This window comes from Carassius carassius, chromosome 7 (assembly GCF_963082965.1).
Source record: "Carassius carassius chromosome 7, fCarCar2.1, whole genome shotgun sequence".
In the NCBI taxonomy this organism is placed as follows: domain Eukaryota; kingdom Metazoa; phylum Chordata; class Actinopteri; order Cypriniformes; family Cyprinidae; genus Carassius; species Carassius carassius.
This window is the reverse complement of record NC_081761.1, coordinates 14,165,677-14,187,011: the sequence shown is the minus strand read 5'-3', so window position 1 is coordinate 14,187,011 and position 21,335 is coordinate 14,165,677. Positions and strand designations below refer to the sequence as shown.

The 21,335-nt window shown below is 36.9% G+C and overlaps 1 protein-coding gene across 1 annotated transcript; it reads left to right on the top strand.

The window, feature by feature from the left end:
* Nucleotides 1-5,081: 5,081 nt before the first annotated feature.
* LOC132143591 (ubiquitin carboxyl-terminal hydrolase isozyme L1-like) lies at nucleotides 5,082-8,167 on the top strand. The gene is made up of 9 exons (XM_059553949.1): nucleotides 5,082-5,229; nucleotides 5,343-5,354; nucleotides 5,684-5,812; nucleotides 6,089-6,224; nucleotides 6,803-6,888; nucleotides 7,133-7,180; nucleotides 7,269-7,338; nucleotides 7,445-7,503; nucleotides 7,731-8,167. Exons 1-9 carry the CDS (start codon nucleotides 5,191-5,193, stop codon nucleotides 7,812-7,814), a joined length of 663 nt encoding a protein of 220 aa, XP_059409932.1. The 5' UTR covers nucleotides 5,082-5,190; the 3' UTR covers nucleotides 7,815-8,167.
* Nucleotides 8,168-21,335: the final 13,168 nt, after the last annotated feature.

The following is a 21,335-nucleotide window of genomic DNA, read 5'->3' as shown; positions in this document are numbered from 1 at the left end:
CCTGTAGTGCTGCGATTGGTGTAGTTTTTATAGCTCCTGTATAATCTCAATACCTGATGCTGAATACTGTCTAACTTTCTAAGTGATGTATCTGCTGCTGATCCATACACCACACAACCATAATCAAATACAGATCTAATCAGCCCACTATATATGGCTTTTAATGCCTTCCTATCAGCCCCCCATTCACTTACTAAACACCTCATTATATTTAACACTTTCTTACATTTGTCCAATATTTTCTGGATATGCATCGCCCATGTAATTCTTTCGTCAAACCACAACCCTAAAAACCTAAAACTTTTCACTCTTTCCAGTACTTCATTATATAATTTTAAATTTACCTCACCTCTTTTTTCCTTGTAAAAAACATTATCTTTGTCTTGTCTACTGTAAATTTAAAACCCCACCTATATGACCATTCTTCAACTACTTTAATAGCCTCCTGTACTTTTTTAACAATAAAATCAATGTTCCTTCCCCTTTTCCAGATTGCCCCATCATCAGCGAAAAGCGAGAACCCCAGTCCATTTTCCAGATCCTCAAACACATCATTTATCATTATCGAAAATAATAAAGGACACTTCCTTGAGGAGTTCCATTTTCTATCATAAATTTCTCTGAATAACTGTTTCCTATTCTAACTTTTATTGCTCTCCCTAATAAAAAATCCTTAATCCATCTATACATTTGACCTTTAATACCCAACTTACCTAATTTGATTAACAGCCCTTCTCTCCACATCATGTCGTGTGCTTTCTCTATATCAAAGAAAACAGCCACAACACTCTCTCTATTTATTGGTGCTTTTCTTATATCATGTTCTAAACATACAGCTGGATCCATATTTCTCCCTCTCCTAAAACCACTCTGATGTTTGGATAAATATTTATTATTTTCCACATAATACATTAACCTTTCATTTAACATTTTTTCCATTATTTTACAGACATTAGATGTCAAAGCTATTGGTCTATAATTTTCTGGATTTGTGCAATCTTTCCCTGGTTTGCGTATTGGAACAATCACCGCCTCCTTCCAACTTTGTGGTAATTTTCCTTCCTCCCATATTTTATTGTACATTTTTAATAAAACATCTTTGGATGATTCACTGAGCTGTATTATCATTATATAGCAAATCTGATCCATGCCTGGAGCTGATTTCTTGGTTTTTCTGAGAGCACGATTTAATTCTGTCTTTGTAAATAACATATTTCATTGGTCATTATTGTATTCCTCATTCTGTAATAGTTCTTTATACTCCTCCAATGTACTTTCCCTTCCTCTTTTTCCCTCTTCACTAATATTGTTTGAGTTATGAATTTTAACAAAATTTTTAACCAGCATTTCTGCTTTCTCCTCATCTCTTATTGCTGTTTTTTCTCCATCCCTTAATATTGGATACCCAAATTCTCTTTTTATCCCATTCATTCTTTTTATCATTCCCCATACTTTACCAATTTCTGTTTCCCTTCCCACTGTTACAAAATTTCCTACAAAAATCCTTCTTTGTATTTTTTATGATTCTCCTTACATTTGCTTGCCTCCTTTTATATTCAATAAAATTCTTAAAACTGTAATTCTTTTTTAGCATTTTAAAAGCTTTATTTCTAGATTTAATTGCTTTATCACATTCATTTGTCCACCATGGTACAATCTTCTTTTTTATACCCCCTTTCTTCGGTATAGTCTGACTTGCCGCTAATAATATCGCATTACAAATAGAATTATTAACATTAACAACACTTTCTTCAATATCCATTTTTTTCATTTCTTGCTCACTAATATACCTAAAAGTCTCCCAGTCAGCATTTTCAAAAAACCATTTGTCCACTCCTCCTGTATTACCTTCTTCTATACGTAAATTAACTTCCACTACTATAGGATAATGATCACTTCCTATAGTAATTTCTCTATTTACATCCCATAAGCATACCCCCGCAAGTGAATTTGATACAAGTGTAAGACCAATAGCTGATTCTGTGCCCGTTCTGACATTAATCCTTGTACCCCTTCCATCATTTAAACATTCTAGGTCTTTAATCTCCATTAACTCTTCAGTCACTGTTCCATTTCCATCATTGCAATTATCCCATAAAGTGCTATGGGCATTAAAATCTCCACAGCATTTAATTTTTCCTTCTAAATGTACAGTAAGTTCATCCACTAACTCTAGTGATAATCTTTTACATGGATTATAAAAATTAATAATTTTAACAATATTCAAGTCGACTTATCACTTGCGCCTCCTGTCTTTCCACCATCTTCCAGTCTTTTTTTTTAATATTTTCCCAAGATATATTATCTATACCCAAAAACCTTTCAGCTCCTTTCACAATTATTTTAATTTTCTCTGTTTTTTGTTTAACTTGATCTGTACAATTAATTACATAAGCAATGAACAAAATCAACTTATCCAGTGTCAGTGCTGTGCTGCTTCCTCTGCTTGACCAACCTCATGTCTCATGATATGTTTAACAGTATCATCACTTCTCCTTTGCTCTTGAACCTTCTTCACTGCCTCTGAGTAACTTATGATGTTTACCGCTTTCACTTTTTCAATTTCCACTGCTCTCTTCCTTACATCACATCCACTGTGTGTTACCCTGTGTTGCCCACCACAATTACAGCAATTATCCTGTACACCCTCTCCACAGTTTTCAATTCTATGCTCACCTCCACACTTGGGACATCGTTGTTTTCCTTTGCACACCGCTGCTATATGTCCATATCTCTGACATCTATAACAGCGGAATGGGGGAGGAATATATGGCCTCACTACGAAACTCATATTTTAACTCTTTCCGGAAATACTGAATCCTGAAACTCCAAAAGAACTGACAAACTATCAATCCTTTCCCCATTCATTGTTTTTTGCAACCTTTTTATTCTACTCACTTCCCCTCCAGAAATACTTCGACTTCGTTTTTCTAGATCTTCTTCGATTGGAATGCCTGTTATCACTCCCTGTTTCATTTTTCTCTCACCCAAAATCTTTCTTTCATTCACTGTTTTCTTGCACATATTGTCAATTTTTAACGCTTTGTTTTTTTGTTCTTCTGTTTTACAAATTATCAGCAGACTTCCGTCTCTCAAAATCTTAGCCATATCCACTTTTCCTAACTTTTTCTTCAACTCTTTAGACAACGCCATTGGACTAAGATTAACATGCTCATCTTCCTTTCTAAATGTAAGAATTATTTTAAATTCCTCTTTTGCAATCTTTTTGCGAACAGCCCTATTATCCTCATCTGAACTGTTTCCTTCTAATCCCCGTTTACTGGATTGGCTTGACCAGATTCCCTTCATTTCGTCCTTTATTCCTGTTTTCTTGACTTTTCCCACTCCCTACTAAATTCCAATCATCAAACTCCATATCTTCTTCATTAACTTTCTCAAAATTCATCTCAATCCAGTCACAAACCAGTTTATGCCTTAAACCGCCTTAAACTCAGAAAAAGTCGTCCCGCGTCCAACCCACAAGGCTGACGCTCCGCCACACCTTCCCTCTTCCCACAACGTCTACTTACCATAGTCTTTCACTCGCTTCTTTCACACTGAGAAAATGGCGCCTGCTCGCACTGGAGAAGTACGATCTTAACGTGACGTGCGTGCTGTCCTTCACGTCCGCGTTCCCAACCCAGTCCCGCTGGGTTAAAATCGAGTACGATTTTCAACCCAAACTTGGGTTAAAAAAAACCCATAGTCCTACCCAACGGTCTAAACCCAGCATTTGGGTTTAAAAAACAACCCAGCGTTTTTTAGAGTGTACAACGCACTGGATAGCTGGCCAATCAGAGCACACCTCGCTTTTCAGAACAATGAGCCTTGTAAAAATCTACGTGTTTCAGTAGGTGGGGCACAGAGGAGAGACAGTAATGTACAGTATGTGGAAAATATATATATATTTTTTCTTAAACCGCATAAACACATTTAATTACACCAAATACACAAAATAATGTTCTTTTTAGCAACATCATATGACCCCTTTTAAGTTAACTCTTTCCTAATTATTACAGATGGATCAGTTGGTCAGTGAATTGAAACCAATATATCAGTCTAATTTGTTAATAAATTATTATTATTATTATATACTTTTTTTGTGACTGGATCAAACAGTTTACTGAAACGATTTTACTCGAAAGAAAGATCAGTATTGGATACTGTAATTTCTCTCAAGGAGAACTAGTGCTGTTGCAGTACTGTAAATAGGGCTCCCTAACTGTAATGGTCTTGTACATAAAAATAATAAATAAAATAAAATTAAAAAGATTTAAAAATGGTTGTGTGCCCCCAGAATAATTATGATCTTTCAGCAGCCCTGGCCAGTAGTCAAGATTTTCACTGAATAATGTCAATTAATCAAGGGTATTAGAATGTTTTTTTTTTTTTTTCCATTTGTTTGTCATTCAATCTTCATTCTCTTTCAAGATAAAGGGTAAGTAGGATATTTTTTAAAAATTCATCATATAATGGTAATATTAAAAGAATGGTAGTAATTCATAATAATCAATAAGAATTGATTATTGTATCAGTAATCAATGGTAATAATAATCAATATGCATATCTTTGAGTGAGTAAACTGGTTTCACAAACACAGAAACAGGAGTGACAGTAAATCCACTTAAATTGGACATTTCAAAGATATTAAAAAGTGCAAGTCATCAGTTGTTATTTCAACAGAACCACTCAGGTCAAAGGTGTTATTTGAGTTGGGTAAAGTTTAATTTTGTCCTTCAAATCTGATTTATGCAGCTTCGAGTGATTAGGTGATCTTAATCCATACCCTGTCCATACTATCTAATGTAAAATGTCACTGATTTGTTTTTTTTTTAATCAAATGTTTCATCTGAGCTAGAGAACTATATGGTAGCTTCCAGAATTGGCCGATGGCGGACCGGCCTATTGCTGGAGAAACTAAATTATCCCATTTCTATCTCTTCCGTTTTACGTTGACTTTTTTCGACACTTTAAAATATACAGAAAATGTTAACTAGCAGGGTGAATAGCCTATGTGTGCCAGTAGTTCATAAATAGCCTGTGAATCTGGGCGGACACCCCTCCGGTCTGCGTAAATGGAATAGGACCACTCGCATAAATGATCCTCGTGCTCGTTCAGTCTGTTTTGTGTTTTCTCGGGCGGGGCCTTTCTGAACTCTCGAGGAGTGACACTTAAGATCGTCTGCAGTCATGGTCATGGAGTGGAAACCTATGGAAATAAACCCGGAGGTTTAACGCTTTATCGTGATTTAGCCTAGCTAGCTGATATGTGCATCATGCATGCATTCGCTTTCTCTTGACTGATCATGATCGACATATTTGTGCGCTTGTATTGATTTCAGATGCTGAATAAGGTACGTTCGCTGAGTCACAAGATGAGGTGATGGTGAGACTGTCTGCTGGACAGGTCTGTGGCGTCTGGGACTGAACCGTCATGGAACCCCATTTGAAATGAAAGGGCGTGGGCTACACACATCACCTGCTATGCACAATAACACGCAGCATGTTTATATGCATGCTAAACGCAATAATTAGTAATTTTGCATAATACCACAATAAATATATTGGTCGTTTATAATATACGGTCATTCTAAACTGAGTATATCAGACTTTGATTTTGTTAGATTTGAATAGATAACGGCTGTCTAATAATGTGATATTCGTAAACCCCTTTTCTGTGTAGGTATTAAGTAAATTGGGTGTGGGCTCGAGTTGGCGTTTTGTGGATGTTTTGGGTCTGGAACATGAGTCTTTGTCAGGGGTGCCTTCACCCTGCTGTGCCATGATGCTGCTCTTCCCTTTAACGCAACAGGTACGTACAGACGCACGCACTCGAAGCATTACAGTAAACGCGGGCGTGGTCCTCTTTCACGTGAGAAATCGATACATGAAAAACGTATAGATGCTTAACACTTGTATGGTTTTATTATAGGTTATTTAAAATAGTTTAGTTTTGGCTTTTAGTAGCCTAATTAGCTTTTCAGTTAGAATTGAGAGCAGATTTACTATTATAATTCTTTACTCATTCCATATCGAGTAAAATGCCATATTGTATAACTTAAACCCACATCTCTCTTCTTTGTTTTAGCACGAGGACTTTCGTTCCAAACAGTCGGTTGACGACTCTAAAAGTGTATATTTTCTGAAACAAACTGTGGTCAACTCATGTGGAACTGTGGGGTTGGTACATGCTGTGGCAAACAACCAGGACAGTATTGATTTTGGTCAGTGAAAACGTATCATGAACTCGCTCTCATACACAAGCTGTTTACTGATGCTGAATACAGCTGGTGGCTTTGATTTAAAAAATTGTACTCCTTTATCTTTGGATACTGTAATTTGACTAGTTAAGTTAAAAAAACATTAGGACTATTTAGCTATTTTAATCCTGACTGCAACAATTTATAAAATGCATCCCTACAGTTGAAATCCAACGTTACAAATTTGATAATCCACTGTACTTTTCAATGTGGAAGTTGTTTTCTGTTAATGTGTGAGACATCCAGCTCATTAGTTGCTGTAGGGAAATAATGAGAATAACAAAGTGCAGTAAACGGTAAGACTGTTTGCATTACCAAAACATGTGTTCATAATTAAGATAATAAAATACTAAATTTGCAGTATCGGGCAGCAAAACAAGTTGTTTTGTATAGCTAAAAATGGCTGGAAGTAAACGATGCCTGAAAGCCAGACACATTAAACTTCTTAATTGCAGTGCTCGCTCTTATTGGAAAAATAAGGTGGATAAGTTTACACTGCAGATTGCTGATTTGACACTTAACCCCCCCCCCCCCCCCTGTAGACAGTGACTCTGCACTGAAGAAGTTTCTGAAAGCCACCTCAGGGATGTCTGCCGCAGAAAGAGCCAAAGAACTCGAACAAAATAAGGTATTTTAAGTGTTCATTAGAAGCCTCCCTAAATGTTATTTACCGTGTCTTTGCAAACATTGACTTCAAAAATGTTACAACGTTCATGTGACTTAAAAGACTACTTAATTTTGATGTAGTATTCAACACAACCAATAGGTGGTACTATTGTACTATTTTTATTTTCCATGTTTATTTCGTTGTTTAAAACGGATGCTTTCAAAATTGCTTTGTGCTTTTAAAATTGAGTTACCATTTTATTCAGGCCTTCCAGGAAACTCATGATGCAGTTGCTGATGAAGGACAGTGTCTGGTAAGACAATGTCATATGCACACAAACACTAGAAGTAATGACTAAATAAAAAAAAATTTTTTTTTCTCCATCTCTCGTATTCTAACAGCCAGAGGGAGACAAAGTCAACTTCCATTTCATTACATTTGTCAATGTAAACGGTCAGCTTTATGAGCTGGGTAAGTGGATGACATAGATTGGAGTGTAGTGTCTGTTTCTGTGCCAGTGACTTATAAATACACACTCCTTAAATGTCTGAGAATAAAAAGTGTTTTGTTGTCTCAGATGGCAGAATAGATGGACCTGTGAATCATGGACCTACAAAACCAGAAAGCTTTGTCATGGTAAGCACACATTTTCCTAGGTATGAGTGTTTGTAGTTAATGGCAACTGTAGCAGCCTGAATGCACTGTAAGTCGCTTTGGATAAAAGCGTCTGCTAAATGCATAAATTTAATTTAATTTAATTTTCTCTTGTAAATTGTCATTATAGTCAGAACCATAGATTTGGAGCATCTTAAAACAATGCATCATCTTTCCATAACTGAATTACTGACTTCATCTCTCTGTAGGATGCAGCAAGGGTGTGCCGTGAGTTTATGGAACGAGAGAAAGGGGAGGTTCGTTTCTCTGCTGTGGCTCTCTCCAAAGCCTGAGAGGAGACTGACAACTTGGCTTGAACCATAAGCAGTTTCGGAAAACCCTTCATGCACATACACAGAGCACAGAATCCAAACATATACCATCCCTTGATACATACTACACAAACTGTCTGCCTGTCTGACTGTGAATTACTGTAATTTCTAATTTATTTTATTTTGTCTCCTTAACTACTATGCTCTTTGTAAACATCAGTGTTTATTTTTAGCTCTTGTTGATGTACCTCATTTAGTTCTAGTTCTAATATTTTTGGGCACTTTTTTGATGGGGGCAACAATTAGCAGAAATTTAATGTAAACTCAAGCTTGGGAGGTGTATGTTCAAAATAAACAAAAACCAAAAAGGATAATTTGCTTTTTGTGCAGTGCTGTTTTTTAGACTTATTCACCCGTGCATGCCACCTAGTATCCATAAACGGAGAGGTGACTCTAGCTAACTGAAGGGGATATTGGCCTCGCTTTTCATTGATTGCAAGAACTCTTGCAATTTGAAAGGATGGGTGCTCAGATGTATTTTTTTTTCTTACTTGACGGGTAAGATTGAATTGATTTGAGTATTGAATTGATATAACACTGTAATTGTAGAAAGAGTTCATTATAAGGTTTGACCATGAGTGTAACCTTGTCTTGAACACAGATTACATACTGTGTGTTGTATTATTAATGGATGTGGAGTATTCTAAATGAGCAGCCACATGCCCAAGGTCTCTACAGACGGGCTATCACCAGATTCTTGAGCAATGCCAAGTGTGCAGTCCTCAAAAGCAGTTAAAACACATAAACGCCTTTTATACAGCCCATATATATGTGTGTGTGTGTGTGTATATATATAAAATATTTATTTGACCCCCTAACTTTAGCACTCACTATTCTAATTCTTAACAATAAAAATCTAACTAGCTTTATAATCTTTTTGTATTCTATCGGTTTTCTTTTCATTTATTATACAATTAACATAACATGACAATTAAAAAGATTGTTAACATGGAGAAAAACGCTGAACTTTCATCTTTAATGTTTTTGGTGGCTTTTAAATCTTATATATTTTATAATGCAAAACATTAAGGAGTGAAAATGGAAAATGAACCAATAAGTGATCATATGCTGCCATCTACTGGTTATTGTGGGAATGTCATTTTCCAACAGGTGTCAGAAATCTTCACTTAAAGGGATAGTTCACCCAATAATCAAAATGATGTAGTTAATAAGTTACCCTCATGTTGTTCCAAACCCGTAAGACCTCCGTTTATCTTTGGAACACCGTTTAAGATATTTTAGATTTAGTCAGAGAGCTCTCAGTCCCTCCATTGAAACTGTGTTCACAGTATACTGTCAATATCCAGAAAGGTAAGAAAAACATAATCAAAGTAGTCCATTTTTTGAAGTATCGAAAATACATTTTGGTCCAAAAATAGCAAAAACTACGAATTTATTCAGCATTGTCTTCTCTTCCGTGTCTGTTGTGAGAGAGTTCAAAACAAAGCAGTTTGTGATATCCGGTTCGCGAACGAATCATTCGATGTAACCCGATCTTTTTGAACCAGTTCACCAAATCGAACTGAATCGTTTAAAAAAGTTCGTGTCTCCAATAAGCATTAATCCACAAATGACTTAAGATGTTAACTTTTTTAATGTGGCTGACACTTCCTCTGAGTTACAACAAACCAATATCCCAGAGTAATTCATTTACTCGAACAGTAAACTGACTGAACTGATGTGAAGAGAGAACTGAAGATGAACACCGAGCCGAGCCAGATAATGACTCGTACACGAGTCAAGAACCGGTTGCATCGGTTTTCGGAACACCAGTAGTTCTTTCGGACAGTTTGATTCAATAAACTGGTTGAAGAAAACGGTTCACCGGTTCTTTTGCGCTCACCATAATGGCGTCATTGGCGATGATTGCCCTTGATTCAAGCCTTCGGTTTACCCGCACTCATAAAATTAGCACAGAATCAGTTCAGAATCAATCACCAAAAGAATCAGTTCGGTTCAGACGCTCTGTGTGTCAGTCTGCTTCACGCTGAATCACACATGCGCAGTATCATCAGCTCCTCGGTTCTCGAATCAGACATGTCTGACAGAAACGGCTCTTGACTCGAGAACGATTCAGTCTTTTGTTCGTTGTCTACCCTTTAAAGGTATAGTTCACCCAAAAATTGAAAATCCTGTCATTAATTACTCATTCTCATTTTTTTCCGAACCCGTAAAACCTCTGTTCATCTTCGGAACACAAAAAAAAAGCTCTCTGACTCTTCCATAGACAGCAAGGTAATTACCACGATCAAGGTCCAGAAACGTAGTAAGGACATCATTAAAATAATCCATGTGACACCAAGGCTTCAACCATAATTTTACGAAGCTAAGAGATAACTTTTTGTGCGCAAAAAAAATAAAAGCGACTTTATTCAACAATTTGTCTCCTCCTGCTGGTCAGCTGTGCCACGCGGATCCGAAGATGAACGGTCTAATGGGTTTGATTTGAAATTTTCATTTTTGGGTGATTTATCCTGTTAAGCATGACACATTCCATTAATTATCTGTATCTATAAAATATAAAAAATAATAAAAAAATATTTAAAGTGAAATTTACATATTGGCCTATAATGTTTCCATTTTATATAAAATATACAACAATATGAATAATTTTGAGACAAATAAATTAAAAATACTATAAATAAGAATAAACGGGGTGCCAAGACTGATCTTGCATACCTCTCAGCAAATGTGCAGTTGTGTCCCTGCTCTGCATTCCCTCATATAAAGATATTTTGCTGAAAGTCATATGTGACTATGTGATAATTCTTGCTAGGAGTTGCAGGCCTCCCCTTTATGTAACCTATGGTGTTATTTTGGGCTGCAAATTAGGATTTTGTTATAACATTTATTTATGGCAAAAAATGAAGTCTCACAACAGGTCATACTTTAGAATGCTATTAAAAGGATGCTAAGATGGGTGCTGCTTGTACCCCTTGTGAGAATTTGGCTTTTCTATGGAGACTGCTGTTTCAGTGTAAAGTGTCATTTGTAATCTGAATAGACAATAGAGAAACCAAAGTTTTCTAATCCACATGCCTTTACTTGCTTAAACTTTAATTTTGGAGGGCTTAATACAATTTAATTTTGGAGGGCTGCCTTACACTCTTCTGTTATGGAGATATTTAGTGGAGAGACAGTAATGTGCTATAGAAGGTTTTTTGTTTTGTTTTTTGTATTGGATGTTTTTTTCTTCTTCGGAAATGTCAGACGTATTTGTTCTTACTATCTGATAGGTGTCCTGAAAAATCATACCCATTCTTGTGACCACGCTGCTGTGGCTTACCTTTCTGTTTTTTTTTTTTTTTTTTTTTCAGGAAGCTTACAAATGTGAAAGTCGTGACATTTGCAAAATATAGTAACCCATTCTCAGAATTGGTGTTCTACATTTAACCCATCCAAGTGCACAAACACAGCAGTGAGTAGTAAACTGTGAACACAGGGCAGTAGGCGGCTATATTCAGCACGCAACTGGAGGTTCAGTGCCTTGCTCAAGGGCACTTCAGACATGTGTACTGAGGGTGGAAGAGAGCACTGTTCACTCCCCACCGACCTACAACTCCTGCTAGCACCGAGATTTAAACCTGCAACCTTCAGATTACAAGTCCAACTCTCTAACCATTAGGCCACAGTTGCCCAGTTGCTGGACATTCTTCACTTCACATCTTAAAATGGGTAAGCGATTGATTCAGTTGCTTCATTTCTGCCTCTTTCAACACTGTGAAAGACCCTTCTGCCAACTCTGAGAACAGAGTATCATATTCACTGCATAGAATTCTACCTGACAAGAAGATTCTTCAGGTTGTTTTGAACAGGCCAACAAAGTCATATCAATTAGTTGGGATACCTTTTGAATTGGGACCTCTCTATTTGCTGAACTCAAATGAATTCCCCAAAATGATTCACAATTCAGCTGTTTGTACGATAATGATGTTTGAGTAGCCACTAGAGGGAGTCATTGTACCGTAAATGATCTCTCAGTACCATTCATTTTGATTAAAGTGTAAGGCACATACTCCTTTTACATGGTTTAACATGATTTCAAGTAAAAGAAGGTGAAAGTTAGAACATATTTAGAGAATGGTGATCAATATTTGTATTTATAGTGGAAATGATTGAGAAATATAGCTCTTTCTGTGTACTTTGGTAGAAAACATTAACATGTTTCTTAGTAATTGTGAATAAGAGCTACACACAACTGTTTAACACTGTGCTTATTGTTATGTTAATAAAGTTAAACTCATGAGCTTTTCTAATGTGTGTTCTAATCATTTTTTGGATGGTATTAATCTAAAACCCCACCTTATTTCTTTCTTTCTTTCTTTCTTTACAACTCATTCTGCTTTTATACTGCAAGCTCTCAGCTATGTCCTAATGAAGAATGACCTTTCTGGTGCATGATTCTGAAGAATCTTGCTTGATTGAACCAATCTTCCCCCTCTCTGTTTCTTTCTCTGTTTTCCATTGGTTGCTCTCTGCCTCTGAGGCTGAAGCCACGAAGAGACATTAGCGGGTACTGGGTGAGAAAAGGCTGTGCACATGCAGTGTGTGTGTGTGTTACTGTAGGTGTAGGGCTGGTCTGAATAATCTGGAGGCAAGGATGACTTGGTTTTATTCAACTGAGCCTTTGAGATCACAAAAAGCTCCTTGATTAGAAACCCGGGTGGGGCATCATGCCTGGATTTGTTATGCAATCTGTCCCCCAAAATTAGACAAGTATGAAACAGGGACAGTCTGTGCTGTGACATCACTGAAACATTGGAAAACGAACATGGTCTACTGGGAGCATTTATGAGTTGTCTTATCTATTGAACATTAAAAATTTAAAATTACAGTGAATTGAATCCACCTCTTGTATGATGAGCATATTTAACATTTCTGTATTAAAATTAATTTAAATTTCCTAATGTACACAATGTCAAAAATGTTAACAGCAATAAAGTTGTCTTGATATCAAGTAATAGTTTTTGAAAAAGTAGTTGGCAGAATATTTTATTATTGTTATTTCTTCAAAAAAAAAAAAAAAAAAAAAAACCTTTACTAAAAGACTTCACTATTTCCACAATGTGAAAACAATACAATCAATCAATCAATCAATCAGTCAATCAATTAGAAAGGACCCATGTTGACAACTGTGTGTCAACAAGTCTTATAATACATCTTTTAATGACAAGGTAGGTTGTAAAATGTCATGTGGTGCGACTCGAAAATAATGATTTTTATTAAATATACATTTAAAAGTTTTGTAAAAATATGTTACCTAAAAAAAATTTTAATTTATAAAAATTAATTAAAATAATACAAATTAAAATTGAAAGTTACATGCTTCAGATCAAAATGGTTATAGCAAAGCTTAAGAGAGATATGTGAGAGATGTGAGAGCTAATCTGCTCTCACGTAAACACATGTTCCATCTGCAACTGAATAACATTTTTCCATATATCAAGGAGGATGTAAGATTTACTCCATGATTTGTTGGCTGTAGCTGGTTTGGCCATTCTCTTCGGGGCAGATGCTGACTCCAAGATGGCTCAAAGTCCAAAACAAAAAGGCTGATCATTGCTTTGAATGAGTGAATATGAGTGCTGTGACTCCAGAGGATGAGAGAGAGATGCTAATTAAATCTAACCCCACCTACGGGCTTCACACTGACCTCATGTGTCAGTCAAGGAGACTTAGGGAGGCTGATTCAACATCATCAATTATATAATGCTGTACCAGAATGCCTCATACCAGATGAATCCCATTGGACTTTCTAATGCTGCTCTTGAGTGTTACCTCAAGTTAACATTGTGAATTGGTTGAGGGTGTGTGATGTTGAGTGATGCTAATAACACGAACCCTCAAATAATCTTTACTTTAAGTTTTTTTTTCTTGCTTCTTTGTTTCAACATTACTATACTATTATAGAATTTTCTTACAGTCAAATCTGGCCTTGATACTGTAAAGTCATCATTTCCAGTACTGGAGAAAAAATGTTTGGCACATTCTGATTAGAAGACAAAGAAAGGATGCACTTTTAAGCAACATTAAAAGGCTTTGGAAGACAACAGTGGTGAACAGTGATTACAGGATCCTCACCATGGTAAAAAACAAATAAATAAATAAAAAACCTTCCACGACATCCTATTGAAGAACTCAAAAATGTCAAAAGAGCAAATACAGAGGGTTCACAAGTTGCAAACCATTTCTAAACTTCAAAAATAGAAAGGCCAAATCAGACATGGAAGAAAAAAAAAAACACATTCTGACCAGTTCTGAAAATTATTCTTTGGGCATATGTAACTAAGATCAACCAGAATGATGAGAAGAAATAAGTATGGAGAAGGCTTGTATTATGATCTAAAGCATGTAACATCATATGTAAAACACGGTGGAGGCAGTGTGATGGCATGGTATGCTTGACTTCCAGTGTTTATTGAAGATTTGACAGAAGACAGAAGCAGCTGGATGAATTCTGAAGGTTATAGGGATATACAGCCTGCCCAGATTCAGCCAAATGCAGAAAAGCTGATTGGATGGTTCGGTAACACTTTACTTGAAGGGGTGTGCATAAGACTGACATGACACCATCATAATCATGACATGACAGATGTCATAAATGTGAAGGTCTTATGCATGTTTATGACAACTGTCGTTAAGTGTCATTCGCTCAATTATGACATTTTTAATGCAAATATGACATTGTTTGAGATGTCTTTGTTATGACAACTTGACATAAACCAATACATCATAACCTGTCAGTGTTTTTGTCATTACAACTTGACATTACCAAGACAACATAAATTGTCATAAATATGTCATAAACATGACATAGCAGATTAACTATCAAACAAAAAAAGGGATAGTTCGCCAAAAAATGAAAATTCTGTCATCATTTACTCACCCTCAAGTTGTTTCAAACCTGTATGAATTTTTTTTTTTTTCTGCTGAACACAAAAGAAGATATTTTGAAAAATGTCGGTAACCAAACAGTTGATGGACCCCATTGACTTCCATAGTAGGAAAAAAAAATACTATGGAAGTCAATGTGGCTGTCATGAGGCCATTATATCTGTCATGAATGTTTTTCTTGAACTCAACTACAGTGGTACAAATTTAATTTGTCATTAAAATGTTATAATGGCTTCATGACAGCCAATGTCAAAACCAACCACATGACAGTTTAATGAAATGTTAACCCATAAAGCTAAGTGTTTGATAATTAATCTGCTATGTCATGTTTATGACATATTTATGATCAGGTTGTATTGTCTTAGTAAAGTCAAGTTGTCATAACAAAGACATCTCAAACAATGCAATGTTTGCATTAAAAATGTCATAATTGAGCGAATGACACTTAATGACATTTGTCATAAACATGCATAAAACCTCCTTCATATTCATGACATGTGTTATGTCATAATTATGATGGTGTCATGTCAGTCTTATGCAGAAGGACCCACAAACAAACATCTGAGGACAGCTGCAGTAAAAATCCTGGCAATGCATTACAAATAACAGTCTCTGTTGATGTCCATGGGTTCCAGTCTTCAGGGAGTCATTGCCTGCAAAAAAATTAACAAAATATTAAAAATGACAATTTTATTTCTTATTATATGTTTTTTTTTGTGTATGTCCAATTACATTTGAGCCCTAACGGAAGTTGTTGGATTGCTTTGACTCACAAGCAATTCTTGGTGTAGTATAAAGAAAAGCCTAGTTGACATAATCCTTAGATATTTTTCTAATGTTGAAGCTTACAACAAGGGAAGGGTCATCTTCTGGCCTGCAAAAACAAGTAAAGAAAGAAACTTAAACTCATGACCTCCCACTAAAGGAGCCATTCAGTGGACGTTTGTTTGATTATCTGTCGAGCCCTGAGCACAGTCCAAGGCAACTCATCTTTTACATTATGAATAGAACTGTAAAACTGAATATCATATTCAGTTCAACTTTCTGAACATTTTCTAGCTTGGACTTTTATGACATTTTTTTTTTTCTTTCTTCTTCTGTGCTTAGGGGTGTAAACAAGTTCAAAATAACATTCACTCACTGTTTTCACTCACAAATGTCTGACTTCGATGGATGGAACAGAGGAAGTAAACCAGAGAAGATTTCTGAGTAAAAGAAGGCGGAGCCCAGCGCATCCCTACCTGTTACATAACCTGCTACTTACAGTACAGTGCGTTCAAGTAATGTTGGAAAAATCATATTTATGAGCTTAATGTACATGAATGCAACCACAAGGTCAAAAATACCATTTGTTAGTTTGGGATTTTCTTTAAACCCTAAAAAAAACCTGGCAGATTATCACAAAATTTTGATATCTAGATGTGACCTTTGCAAGTTTTTTTTTTTGTTCTTTTTTAATTTACAACAAAATATAATAGCATTGTAGTATAACAATATAATAGGTAGTGATAAAGTATAATTATAAATGAATTAAAAACATAAAAGCAAAACATACCTGGTGCACATTCTTCTTTCTTTTATAGAAGTAGAGATTAAAAAGCTTTCTGTATTTTTGTGTACAGTAGTTAATTAAAGGGATACCCCACCCCAAACATATATATTTTTTGTCATTAATCACTTACCCCCATGTCGTTTCAAACCTGTAAAAGCTTTGTTCACCTTCAGAACACAATTTAAGATATTTTGGAGGAATACTGGGAGGCTTGTGACTGTCTCATTGACTGCCAAGTAAATTATACTGTCAAGGTCCAGAAAGGTATAAAAGACACATTAGAATAGTTCATATGCCATCAGTGGTTCAACCGTAATTTTATGAAGCGACGAGAATACTTTTTGTACACAAAGAAAACAAAAAATAACGACTTTATTCAACAATTCCTCTCCTCTGTCTCTTCCCACATCATCATTGCACCATTTTGGACAATATGAGCTGGATGCAGGCAGCATACACTATCCAGTGTCAGCCACAAGGATATATTTTCTGTGTGTATTTACGCTTTGGTTCGAAAAAGAAAACGCGCTGCTGACACAGAACAGCATACGCTCATATTTTTTTTATCTGCTCTCTATATCGTAACAGAAGCTGTGCTCCATGATTCAATACCATACTTCATATTCAATACCAAAAAAGAAAAGAAAAAGAAATTCAATAAAAAAAAAGAAGGTGTACCACACTTCTCACACAAAGAGGTTTGTGATGTAGAGACCACTTTCTCTCAGTCAGTACATTACTTTCTTGATTATATATCTTTTTCTCTCCCTGTTTATTTATTCAGCACTTCTGATTATCTAGAAAGGAAATGTTGGCATTCCCTAAGTAAAAAATATGGCATTTGCCTTGCAGTGAAATGGATATGAAACACAAAAGCAGCCACATCAATGAATGATAAGTGCAGAGAGGAGCTCTCATACTCAGCAGCACTAATATAAGAGCTAAAGCAATTATCCATCAAATCTAATGAGAAAGAGAGAGAGAGAAAAGCCTCCGTCTTTTAAACATTCTTCAAGCTCGTTTGCTCATCATTAACGTATCAATAATATACACATCACCATAAATAAATGTTTAACTGAATCAAAGATGTTTGCTGAAGTTGAAGCTTTTAAAGTGTTTGAAATGAAGATCAAGTGAGTTTTAACTGATATTCTTAACAGCTTTTGAATCAAATTAATTCTTGATCAGATGAATTTGTGTTTGAGAGTGCCTCTCATGAATAAAAATCGGCTCATGAGACTAACAAGGTTTGTTGAAGGAGACTAAATCTCTTCTTAATTGCCTCTCTCCTATGAGTGAATGTTCAGACTCATTACACTGGTTAAACAGTCTATATACTTCTCAAGTGTGTTTGTGTGTACAGATAGTTTTTTTTTCTAATTTATATCAGTCAGGATTTCTGTATGTAAACATTTGAACTAGACAAAACATTTGAACTATTTTAATATGAGGACAAAAAAAAACAAATATGGTACAGAATATGGAGTAAATTTTATTAATGTATACTATGCTGTTAAAATCTTCCACTCTTTATAGAAAAAGACAGACAGGCTGGATGGACAAAGCCATGAATTGTCAGAACATCTCAACACATGGTATTGCCCAGTGCCAGAAGTAGGGGGATGGATCAGTTTCAAGATGTTTCAGCTTCAGAAATTTCAGGATCAGTCTTCTGTGTGCTTTGAGATCTTCAGAGGTGGGGGGTCAGATATGGTAGCCTGAATCAATAGAGGGATAAACCCTTTAGGATGGACCATGGCGAATAAATGTGTCATGGGTCACTGGAGTCAGAAGATTTGAGCTGTTCCTCATGAAACGACCCAATTCAAAAGTATGCTTAGACACTTAATGCTGATCGGATTAGTGTCCGATGGCGAAAAAGCTTATGTGTCAGGAAGCAGTGGAGACGGACAGCAATCCGTTTTTCTCAAACCACTTCAAATTGTTTGAAGTGGATTGTGGGCCTTTGTTGGCACCGACAAACATGGTTGAAATGCAAGAGAAACTCAATAATATATGTGAGTAAATTGGTGCAGATCTTATTTATTGCAAAAAATGGAAGCACTTATTAAGAGTAAATTATTTATATATTATATATGAATGTCTATCAGATCTTGTGCTGTTCATGGCTGTGTGCAGCACCTACAGCTCTGCATTTTCTTCTGAAGAATCCCAATGGACCCTTTTGACAGGCTGTGATTATGTGATTCCACATTTTTCAAACACTGTAAATTTACCAAAGTTTATTATATTTAAATTTTTTTTAATTAATGTACATTTATAACACTATACTTCGTGTTATATTGTCTTGGCATTAAAATGACCAACAACAAGTTAACGTTTCTAACACACGTTTTTAACAATCTAAGCGCATGGTCTAAGGCGCACGGTGCAGGTGCACTCAGGATGTGTCTGAATCCACTTTTGCTATAGTTCAACAACAGGAACATTTTCACTTGAACATAATGTTTCTGTGAATATTTTCTGAATACATTCTTAAGTATACTTTCTTGCTTCAGTCTCTAAACCCATCTTTCCCACAGTGTTTTACTTTCTTCATTCTAAAATTGTGCAGGGTTTTGTCTGACTTCTGTTTCTTTGTCTCCCACAGTGCTCACTGTTGCTAGAATAATCACATTATCCACAGAGTGCCATGTGCACAGATGCTGCAAACTCACAGAGCATGTGGCAGTGCAGCTGAGCTTGACATTTGACTCAACTCAACTCCACAACAGTGCATTTACATTTGCCACATTCCATCCGTCCCCATTGGGCAAGAGGAGACAACAAATTAACACAGATTCCCAATGGCGAGCCAATGAGGCGGGAAGAGAGTAGGGTTACTGTGAAATGACACTGGGGCAACAGGGGCATATGTATGTATGATCTGTATTTCTGTTGTTCTGTTTTTAATGAGGAGATAAAGCTGGAACACATAATTCTGAAATAAATGAATAAATTGGTAGTGCAAGCGAAAAAAAAAAGTCAGCAGAAATTTCCTCGGCAGAACTGGTATTTTGTGGATGATGGAAGGGGGAATGTGTAATAACTTTTAATCGTGTGCTTTGGATTTGATTTGAAAGCATTACTTTTATCAGCTCTCTCGTAATCCCCTGGCCACTGGATTCTGTGAAGGAGCTCCATAATCTACAGCTCAGCCACGTTTAACCACTAGAAGGATGTAGTTATAAGGCACAGTGCACTTCAGCGACATCAACTTGGTAAAAGTAAAAATGTGTCTAATGTATTATGCAGTTTATGAATCTGGGTCAATTTTTTGTCCTGTCTAATAATTTATTCAGAAATACATTAAAAATGAAATTCATAGTTACAATGACTAGAATACACCTCTTCTATGAAGTTCATGTTTTGATTTAACTGTCATAAAAGGAAAACAGGAACAGGAATAAGAAGCTTGGGCTTCTATCCCATAATGCACCACGCAGACCACATAGTATGTTGGAAGGCAGGCTGCTGTTGATGTGTTGTGTTCTCTCTACACTGCTAATACATACTGTTTAAGTCCTGCAGGAGGTCTGTTATACCTTGAGAATGCAGTCTGTTAGCTTTCACATTCATCTTAATGGCAGTTGCTCAAAGGCATTCAGTTCCACATACAGGTTTTTCTGAGCCAATCACCTGACTCAATTTAGATGCAGTTAATTATGCTGGATCCACACTGAAATTATATAATTATAACACTCATGATTCCACAAGAAAGTGTTGTTGCACAGTTTCCAGCCTTTCACAAGCAAATTCATCAGACTCGGAAAACGTACTCGGTTACGAACGTAACCTCGGTTCCCTGAGATACGGAATGAGAAAGCTCCTTTTTTCCTCGATACTAAAGCCTTTTTTCAATAATGCAGTGAAATTGCACTGCCATTGGTTTAATCTGTAGACTTTAAAAAAAAGTTTTAGGCCACAGTAGGGAACGACAAGACATATCTTGCACACCTTGGGGTCCAGGGGACAAGTGAGAGGGCCGGAGCCGTCAACCCTTTACGCTACACTGCTAAGAGGGAGCTAGCTCCCTGGAGGTGGCATGATGATGGAGTCTGATAGAGGCCCTCATTGTCATACCGATAGGACCCGAGCATGCAAGGTCGGGATGTCCAGGTTATAGAATCTGACAAAAGTGGACCACGAGGACCAGCTGGCCGCCTCACAGATGTCCTTGATAGAGACACCACTAGACCAGGCCCAAGAAGAGGCCATCCCTCTAGTGGAGTGGGTTCTTACTCCTATGGGGCACTCAAGGCCCATAGAAGAGTAACACAGAGCGATAGCGTCGACTATCCAACGTGAGGTGCTGCTGTGAGACCGAAGACCCCTTGGTGCAGCCACCAAAGCAGGCAAAAAGCTGGTCAGATTGCCGAAACGGCTGTGACTGCTCAATGTATATCCTCAAAGCCCTCACTGGGCAGAGTAATTCCAGCTTTCACTTGCCTGACAAAGGAGGCAGTCCAGAGAGGGAAATGACCTGTGTTCTGAACGGGGTCGAGAGCACTTTAAGGATGTAGTCATGCCTGGGTTTTAAAATGACATTTAAGTCATTGGGCCCAAACTCAAGGCATGCAGGGCTCACCGAGAGGGCCTCCAGATCGCCAACACGATTGACCGATGCTAGAGCAAGTAGCAGAGCGGTTTTGAGAATTAGGGGCCGAATGTCAGCTGACCCCAGCGGCTCAAAGGGAGGTCCTTTGAGTGCTCAGAGGACCGTGTGAAGGTCCCAAGTGGGAACAGTGAAAAGACGCTGGGGGTTCAACCACGTAGATCCTCTCAGGAAACACACAATGAGGCTGTCTCGACCCACTGAATGGCCAGCGATAGGAGCATAAAATGCTGCAATGGCTGCTATGTACGGGGGTGAGACCCTTGTCTAGACGCTCTTGGAGAAATGACAGTATCGGAGATACGTCACACTCAACAGGGTCTTCGTTTCAATGAAGACTGACCATTTCTAGGCTTAGAGGCGTCTTGTAGACGGGGCTCTCGCCTGAGCAATGGTGTGTAACACGTCCCGGGGAGGCTTA